General features: G+C 37.6%; 1 protein-coding gene across 1 annotated transcript; it reads right to left on the reverse strand.

The window, feature by feature from the left end:
- Positions 1 to 3,302: 3,302 nt before the first annotated feature.
- On the reverse strand, positions 3,303 to 9,472 carry LOC309503686 (uncharacterized protein). Its single transcript, XM_082176448.1, has 7 exons — positions 9,234 to 9,472; positions 9,024 to 9,122; positions 8,772 to 8,914; positions 8,273 to 8,357; positions 6,294 to 6,438; positions 4,400 to 4,593; positions 3,303 to 4,300 (listed from the first exon to the last, which is right to left on the reverse strand). Exons 1-7 carry the CDS (start codon positions 9,297 to 9,299, stop codon positions 4,127 to 4,129), a joined length of 906 nt encoding a protein of 301 aa, XP_082032574.1. The 5' UTR covers positions 9,300 to 9,472; the 3' UTR covers positions 3,303 to 4,126.
- Positions 9,473 to 9,799: the final 327 nt, after the last annotated feature.

A 9,799-nucleotide genomic window follows, 5' to 3' on the forward strand; every position in this document is an offset into this window, starting at 1 on the left:
AATTACAGTAAAAACAGTAATATCATAAAATATGATTACAATTTAAAATAACTGTTTTCTATCTTAATATATTGAAAATGTAATTTATTTCTGTGATTGCAAAGCTACATTTGCAGCAGTAATTACTCCGGTCTTCAGTGTCAAATGATCCTTCAGAAATCATTCTAATATGCTGATTTATATGAACAATATCTTATAACACTAAACAAAATTATAAACTTTTGTTTTTGCCCCCATTTTTCATGAGCAGAACTCAAACATCTAAGACTTTTTCTATGTACACAAAAGGCCTATATCTCTCAAATATTGTTCACAAATCTGTCTAAATCTGTGTTAGTGAGCACTTCTCCTTTGTTGAGATAATCCATCCACCTCACAGGTGTGTCATATCAAGATGCTGATTAGACAGTATGATTATTGCACAGGTGTGCCTTAGGCTGGCCACAATAAAAGGCCACTCTAAAATGTGTGTGTGTGTGTGTGTGGGGGGGGGGGGGGGGGGGGGTGGGGGGGGGTCTGGGGTCCGGTTCATCTGTAAAGAGATCACCTCTCCAAAGTGCCAGACGCCATCGAATGTGAGCAGTTGCCCACTCAAGTCAGTTACGACGACGAACTGCAGTCAGGTCGAGACCCCGATGAGAACGATGAGCATGCAGATGAGCTTCCCTGTGACGGTTTCTGACAGTTTGTGCAGAAATTCTTTGGTTATGCAAACCGATTGTTGCAGCAGCTGTCCGGGTGGCTGGTCTCAGACGATCTTGGAGGTGAAGATGCTGGATGTGGAGGTCCTGGGCTGGTGTGGTTACACGTGGTCTGTGGTTGTGAGGCCGGTTGGATGTACTGCCAAATTCTCTGAAACGCCTTTGGTAGAGAAATGAACATTCAATTCACAGGCAACAGCTCTGGTGGACATTCCTGCAGTCAGCATGAATGAATGTGTTTGGGATGCTCTGAATCGGCGTATACGACAGCATGTTCCAAGTCCTGCCAATATCCAGCAACTTCGCACAGCCATTGAAGAGGACCCCCCCAATACAGTAAAACTGCACATTTTAGAGTGGCCAGCCTAAGGCACACCTGTGCAATAATTATGCTGTCTAATCAGCATCTTGATATGCCACACCTGTGTGGTGGATGGATTATCTCAGCAAAGGAGAAGGGCTCACTAACACAGATTTAAGCAGATTTGTGAACAATATTTGAGAGAAATAGGCCTTTTGTGTACTTAGATCTTTGAGTTCAGCTCATGAAAAATGGGGACAAAAACAAAAGTGTTGTGTTTATAATTTTGTTCAGTGTATTATCAATGTTGAACAGTTGCACTGCTTAATATTTTTGTGGAAACCATGATACCTTTATTTCAGAATTGATGAACAGAAATTTGTTTTAGAGAGAAATCTTTTTGTAACAAATGTTTTTACTGCCACTTCAATAATAATACAGTACAACTACAATAATACAGTAAAAAGCATTTTGTGTAGCTGTTGTTAGTACTGCAGCAACTGCCTTTCAGATTTTATAAATATAGCCACAATTAGTCAAATTCTCAATAAACATGGCATGTGTTAATTATGGTCACAGACATGGATGTGTATCTTTACTTTCACTGAGCTGAGGTAATCACAATGGTATTGATTTGGAGACACCAGTGCCGTTGTTGGACAGCGTCACTTTAGGAAAAAAAGAACTTTACACCCAGTTTGATCTAATATTTTGTAATATTGCTCTAGAGCAAATAAATAAACTCTCAAACCTAGCTGAAAAGCAGAATCCATTGCAATATTAAAACAAAAAACAAAACAGAAAACACACTATAAGAAAATAATATAAGTGGTTTTAAGCTTTAAGCTTGGATTTAGTCTGCCTTTAGTCTGTCAGTTTTTTCTGTTTCTTCAGATGGACTCAGATCTCCGTGTGGCCCATACTGACTGTTGTCAGACTCCTTGTGCATACAAAAATCTCACTGGATTATTACAATTAATGGTAAAAGGAATGTTTGGAAATATAAACTGATATTTCATACTAATACACAACAGCAAAATATATAAATAACTGTAAAACAAAGAAATGTGTGAGTGTGAAAATGCTAACGTGCCTAAGACTTTTTCAATTCGGTATTACTGTAGAATTGTAGCAAATTGATGTCTTATTCAGATGTGTATTATGTTAGGTTTTGAATTTAAGTTTGAAATTTTTTTGGGGGGAAAAGTATGTAAACATATGCAAATTGCTAATTTAAATTCTGTAGGTACAGAGAATTTTGGCGGTAGTTGTGTTTGATTGGGGAAAAGAATTCATGCAATTTGAAAGATATAGTCCTTGAATGTATTCTGTGCCAGATCAATGAAAAATGATCCAGAGTCTGCTTTTTTTTTTTTTTGCTCACTGTAAGAGAAGTTTTGACTTGAGTATTGAGAAATTGGTTCTAGCGAGTGTTCAAAAAGTTATTAATTTAACCCAACATGTTGGGTTATGTTTTCTACCCAAAGTTGGGTAGAAATTACTAAATTGTTGGGTTGAACTGACTAAACAATGGGTTGAAGAATACAACCCAAATTATGGGTCATGGGTATCATTTGGATTAAAAATGACTTTTTTCAATTAACCTTTGCATTATGAAAGCAACTTGTACAGTTATTTTATAAAATTAAAGATAATATTCAAAACATTTTTCTATCAATGCATGTTTGTATTTCTTATTTACCAATTAAAAGATCTTCAATTGACATGAGTTGGTCTTTAAAAATATATTTATTCATTTCATAAAGAATTTACAATTTAAAATGAACTCATTAGCAATTCATTAAACATTTAGTTCAAGTTCATTCATTTAGATCATTTACAAATTCGCCCAAAGTGCTGCACAATATCAGAACCAGAGAACACCATTTAAAAACAATAAAAAGTATAGTTAATAAAACAAACAATAGAACAAATATTTAATGCAAGGGATTTAAAAGGAATTAAATTGAGCCCGGAGAATTTTGACCTCATTTGCCTCTTGTCCAGGGATTTCAAAGAGCGCTGTTTGGATAAACTCCCAAACTTTGCTGCAAACTTTTGGGTATGCGATGTCAAAAACAAAAAAAGCCTTAAAGCAGACATCTACAGCTCCCAGAAGGGAAGGGTGCTCCAGAGCCGTCCCATTGATGACAACAAAGGCTTGGGAGCACTGATGCCCGTCCCCCAACATGAGTACAAAGGGGTACTCTGTGGGTGCCTTTGTCAGGTATTCCGCCAGGTTAGTTCCAACCTGTAAGAAAAACAAAACAAAAGGTTTTTGTTTGAACAGGTCAGGTACTTGTAACAGCAACAGCAATATCACCAGAGTTGTCATGATTTACGTGCTATGCCTTAGCTTCATAATAAGGAAGAAAAATAAATTCAGGTAAAAATCATTGTAACTTACAGGCTGAACATCAATAAAAGCCCTTCTGAGCTCAAGGTGGCTGGGGCGGCACAGTTTTTTGCCAACCTTGTATACCCCGGTTGGCAGCAACACCGGGAGCAGCTGCAACGCAACCTCCCCTTGTTTGTCTGTAAAATATATATGATAGATTCATCAGTCAAATACAACAGTAAATGTATCTTATGGTTGGAGGAAGGAAGATTTTTCACAATATAGGAAAAGTGGGTAACACTTATTGTTTTCCCTGGTAACTAACCAGTAGTCCCCTAATAAGGCTGAGTTGGGCGTTCACCAGTAAGTACTGGTTAACTACCCAGTAGTTCCTGATTAGTTCCCTAGTAAGTAACCAGTAGTTCCTGATTAGTTCCTCTTTGTTTTCTCTGGTTACTAACCAGTAGTCCCCTAATAAGGCTGAGTTGGGTGTTCACCAGTAAGTACTGGTTAACTGATTAGTTCCCTAGTAAGTAACCAGTAGTTCCTGATTAGTTCATCTGGTAACACTTTACAATAAGTGACACAAAGAATGTTTAGTTACTAGGGAACTCCTTAGGGAACTAATCAGGAACTAATGGGTAGTTCCCTAGTAACTAAGCATTTTTTGTGTACCTTATTGTAAAGTGTTACCGAAAAGTGTTCATTCATTAATTGTTTGCAATACAGTAACAATAAACAATGTATAAGCAGAAGAGAAGTCCCAGTGTCCCACAAGCGTAAATCTCAAATCAACATTCTACAAATAACATTACCTGCTGAAAGAAGATCAATGTTTTTTGTGATCTCCGTTTTTTCCTTTTGTGCCAGATTGATGATCCTTGGGGCGAATAGTGTGTTCCAATTTGCTGTCAATTTGTCTGCGGCCTCGGGCTGCAGCATCACAAAATCTTGGGATATCTAAGTCCAGGAAAAGTGCAGGAAAAGTCAATGATTTAGTAAGCAATGGGGCACAAATATTTAACAGGGTCACACATACGATTTGAGATGCAAGCTCACCATTCCGGGCGTGTCCACTAGACGTGGAAACTCCATCATTATGTTCACCACCGCCTTTGTTCCATTTGCCCGGATCCACTTGGCCCTGTGGATGGCCGTCTCCTCCATGTAAGCAGCCACCTGGCTTTGTGGCCACACATTACTTTTCAACCACTCGGTCAACTGGACCGCCCGGTTCCCGCTTATAATTTGTTCTGTCATCAGCAGAAAAATCAATCAATTCCAACAAGCAGTGATCGATTGACATATTCCAAATTAACTTGTACACTGGTATGTGGAGATCTAGGCACCCTTCTGAGGATTCATATCTCTACCTACTGCAACACTGAATGTCTGTTTGAAAAGCACTCAGTACTCAGATACAACCAGAAAATAAATGCTATGAAATTTTTTCAGGAGTGTAAATTATCATGAATCTTCAGGGCCCAGTATTTTAAAATCTGAAATCCACATCAAAATGATCCGGATTTCTAAATCCCACTATCCTGATCCATGGATCAGAGTTCTCTATCACAGTATTTCAAAACTTTGCTAGATTAGATTAAAATGATCCTGATCCTCTCAGATAGAGATTTCCAAATCCATACCGCCCCCAGGATCACAGACAGGAAACAGGAAGTGAGGTGTAATTTAGAATCTAAAGGCAGTGAGTTCAATATACTTCCTTCAAAAGTACAAAATAAAAGTCATAAACTAGTTTTCTGTTGCATAAAGTCAGTGTTTGCTCAGATTCTCTCAGCTTAAGGCTGCTATAAAACAGCACACTGACTTGTTTTATATGTACGACCCAAGATGGTTGTGGAATTACTCGGCTACATGTTAGTAAAGCTTTTAATAGAATATCTTCTTTGACTAAAGCTCTTTTTAATCCCATTTTATTCTATTTTATTTAATTTTACCTGGTTCCTTAAACTTATTTTATTGCATGGTGTGCTGCTTTTATTGTTTTTACTTAATCTTAACATTTTTATTTAAACTTGCAGTGTCTTCGACTCCCCAATGCAGCTATGGGACGGAGCTTTTAGAGTAATAATCATTTTATGGAATATATGTTGGTGTGTGATTACATGTGTGCATGAGTATATGTTATATTTGTGTGTGACTCTTGGATCTGGGATCTGGGAGACTTGATGGGTAAAGGTGGGCTTCTTTCTTGTTTCTTCATCTGCTTATTTTGTCTTTAATATAAAGGACTTTGTGTTGCATTTCTATGTATGAAAAAGTGTTTTATAAATAAAGGTAGGTTGATTGATGTTACACCCGCCTGTCAAGGGAAATATGAAGTTATTCATGCAACATATTGACCTTTTTCAGTAGTTTGTTGCTAAATTACATTAAGACTGTTTTAAAAGAATTCTTCACTATTTTGTGTAATAATGAAAATGTGTACAAACACTAATTTTGGAAATAGTGAAACTTTTTTTCTTTTTTCATTAGTGAGGAAATGCTCTAGTAAAACTTCCAGACTTAAAAAAAAAAAATGAATATATGTGAAACAAATACATGGGATCACCTTCAAATCCACCTCTCAGGTTGGACCATTATAATGCTGCATTTTGGGATCAAAGTGATCCAGATTAGTCACAAAAGTTTTGAAATACCCAACAGAGGCTGAAATCTGGATTTAAGGCAGGATTGGATTTACAAATCTGGATTTGAATCTTCAAGGATAAATCTGGTTTGAAATACCCAATCTCAGTGAAATCCAATCCACCTGGATTAATCCTGGTGGATTATGTTTGAAATACTGGGCCCAGGAGTGCCAAAACTTTGGCATGCCACTGTAGGTCAAGTCCAAAAAGTTATTTAAAACAGCATTGAAAATTACTTCTATCTACTCTGTTGCATTGATATTAACTGGATTGAAATTCAAGGGCAAGACATCTTACTGTACCTGGTATAATCCTTAGTGGCTTTTGTGGCACTTGTGCTGCTGCCCCCCGCTTGCCACTTCGGATTCTTTTTCGGACATTCCGGAGGCGCTCCTCCAGGAATCCCGTGGCAGGTTTATGGTGCCTCCCAGGGGTAAACCATGCATCCTCAAGTTTAGAAGGTAGAAAAGGAATATATTTAGCTTGACAGTTATTTATAAATACCGGTAAGTATTTTTTATTTCAGACGCAAAGGTGGTCCGTAACAAACAGACAGACAAAACAGAGTAATGAATACTACAAATGTAGTTCATGTAAACAGTCTTCCCAGTGCTTTCAGACACTACTCTGATAAGGTGTAATAAAAACGCAATTTGTAATATAATTTCTTGTATTTGGCTGTTGTCTATTTCCACCACAAGTGATCAGTTTAGAGTTTATACAATAGGCTTTAAACAAAACTGTTTTAACAATATCACTACACCAGGGCTCCAGACTAACTTTTTTCACCTCCGTCCTGGAACCGTCCTGAAAAACGATTTGAACCGTCCTAAAGTGAATGTCAACCGTCCCAAAATAAACATTTTGTTTCTGTACTTTGTTATTATCATCTATAGTTGTTAGTTACATAATAAAAACACCATTAAAATGTTTATGATATATATTATTATATTTATTTAGCTCCATTCAAAGTATTTATCTGTAAACAGGTAAAAAACAGATTTAATACAAAATAACAGGAGTTAAATGCTTTTTTGTATTCATGCAGAAAAAATCGTTTTTTTCTTCTTTTTTTTTTTTTTACATATACGAAAAATAAGATAAAAATACATACAGCTCAAAACATTTTTGAGTTGGTTGGATTAAACAAATAACAAATAAATACTGGTGACTACATATCTCAAAAATATCATCATTCTTTATTCTTTCAAGCAGCAGACATATTTGTATGAATTAAATATAATGAATCATTATTAAAGCTATTAACGAGCAGTGAATGCTTTTCTCTTTTTCTTTTGTTGCTTGATCAATATTAAGGACACAGACCGCATTAGATTTATTACCCACTGTCACTTTAAGACATCGGATCATGTCCAATGACATGCGGATCCAATGCACTGATGCACATAGATACACTCACAACTGTTTAAGACATAACCAACATAGTTTACGTGAATACTCTCCAAAACGGACATTTCGACATCATGTTGTGTGTATTTGTCCACTCAGACACGAAAGAGAGCTCAATTCAGTCCTCGCGCGCTGTATAGGTATCTGTGCATGGCTGCACGCTTCGGGTCGGGTGTGTGCGCACAGAAAACTGTACCGAATAGAGCTCTTTTTTTTGCGTCGTACTCTTATTCAGATCTATATGTCTGCTCTACTCATTCTCCCAGACGTTTCAGTTTTTTTAACGTTTTATGAGACATGCAGGATTCAGCGCATGTAAACCCGTGTGCCGCTGGGTAGATCAGCACTTACAGTACAAATGTGCGCATCTGCCACAAACGCAGGACATCAGTTCTGACTGGATCGCTTCCCAAATCGTCACTATCTAACATTTTTGTCTAGTTTTTATTCGTTGACGAAAATGTCAATCGATTTGTGTCATGGTTTTTGTCATTCAAAACTAGTTTTATTTAGTTATCGTCTCGTTTTTGTCTGTGAAAATAAGCCATGTGATAGATGTACCGCGAAACAAGTCTCCGGGTGAGTAGCCGGCCAATGTAACTATAGTAACAGCATGAGTAGACGCACTCCGTTGTAGTCAGCGCTTGGTCGGTTAATTTTGGCATTTTCTAAGTAAGTTACCCTAATAGGCTAGTAATAAATGAACACGCATACAAAAATGTCTTTCGTCCTGTAGGCGTCCTGGAGAATATTTCTGTTCGTCCCCAGGACGATAGGACGCCGTTAGTCTCGAGCCCTGCACTACACATTCCAAATTCCCGTGCAACTTTTTGTGAGTGTAAATTGTAATGAGGATAATAACTTTACTTACATAGCCTGTGCCTTGGCAGTCGCGCAAGCTTGTGAACTGGTCCACTATAGCCTTTGCCAGCATTGCTTTGGCTCCTGAATTTGGACTGGACAAAAACAGGAGTTTAAAATTTTGGGTGTGGCAGTTCTGTTTTAGATACAAGATTTGTCTTGTTTATTCACTTATGTGAAACACATAACACTCTGAATCAAGATAGAGAAGAGAGTTGAGAGTGTAGCTGATGCTTTTGTTGCCACCGTTAGTGTGTCACGTATGGCTGATAGTCATACTACACAGGTACTTCGAAAAAAATGAGAAGTACCTAACCTAAGCATGATTATGGTAGATATCACGATCAGCTATGGCAATAGGGACTAGTTGAGTACAAAAAGTAGAGGGATAATAAAAGGCGCTTCAAGGAACGAATGAAAATAGATTATCAATACGAACAAAGGTAACAAGTAGCTGCTTACGGATGGGGTAGGGTATTGGAAAGGGGGATAGAAAGTAGTGATCTTACTTTTCTCCGTAACGTTCAATTAAGTGAGAGACGAGGATCCTGACCATCAATCTCCTCTCAGATATGGAAACGTGCTTGTGTTCATCTAGACTCACAACCAAGCTTTTCCCTTGAGGTGTCTTATTGAGGACTTCACGGATATTCTGCCAAAAAAATATAAATGTAAAAAAAGAAGGTGTTAACTCTGAAGTTAACCACACTTAGTCTCCCAATGGTCAATGCAGTTTTAGTCTTTTTAACAAGTGAACTTACAAATGTTGCTCCAAGCTCTTCAAAAACATGGGTAGTGGGCTCTAATGGCAATTCCAGGGCCGGAGTGGCACCAGCCGGTTCAGTTTGGGGGTTTGAATCCTTTAAAGAATGTAAAAGAAATAATGACTATTGCACCAAGGTGAAATGTAGACATGGAATAAATTGGTTAAATTGTTCTAAACAAAAAAGGTTAAGTTGTAAGGTACTTACAAGATGCATTATATGTGTTACTGATAATTCCACGGCAGTGAGATTACATATTGTATTAAACATCATCAGAAATAAATGAGGTGGCAAAAGGACAAAGCTATAGACAAAATGTAGTTAAGATCAACTAACTATATACAATATTCCTACAATGCATCTTATCTAAAATAACTTGTATCTCAAAGAAACGTAGCGATCATTGCAACTCTCCTTGTGGGACCTCATGACATGTAGTGGGTGATGGTCAGCAATAGAATCAAGGTCAACAACTTCTATTGCAGAGGTAGCACACACAGCAAAGGAAAAAAAATGCTTGTCAAAGCCTGTAGTTTCCCAGTTTTTCACAATCACTCTGATGTTTGAGTTCACCATCACAATGCTCTTAATGGTGCCAAATTGAGGCTCACCATCAGCAGAGTGAGACACCAGAAGAGTCATCCCTGGCCTGTAGCGTGTACCCTTGTACTTGATCCAAGATGGCAAGTATACCTCTGTAAAAACGGCAACATCACCAAAGCCACTTTTGACCTTGTCAAAATCGTCCATGGTTCCGAGGAGAGTTGTGGATC

This window comes from Leuciscus leuciscus (assembly GCF_965113295.1).
Source record: "Leuciscus leuciscus genome assembly, chromosome: 7".
In the NCBI taxonomy this organism is placed as follows: domain Eukaryota; kingdom Metazoa; phylum Chordata; class Actinopteri; order Cypriniformes; family Leuciscidae; genus Leuciscus; species Leuciscus leuciscus.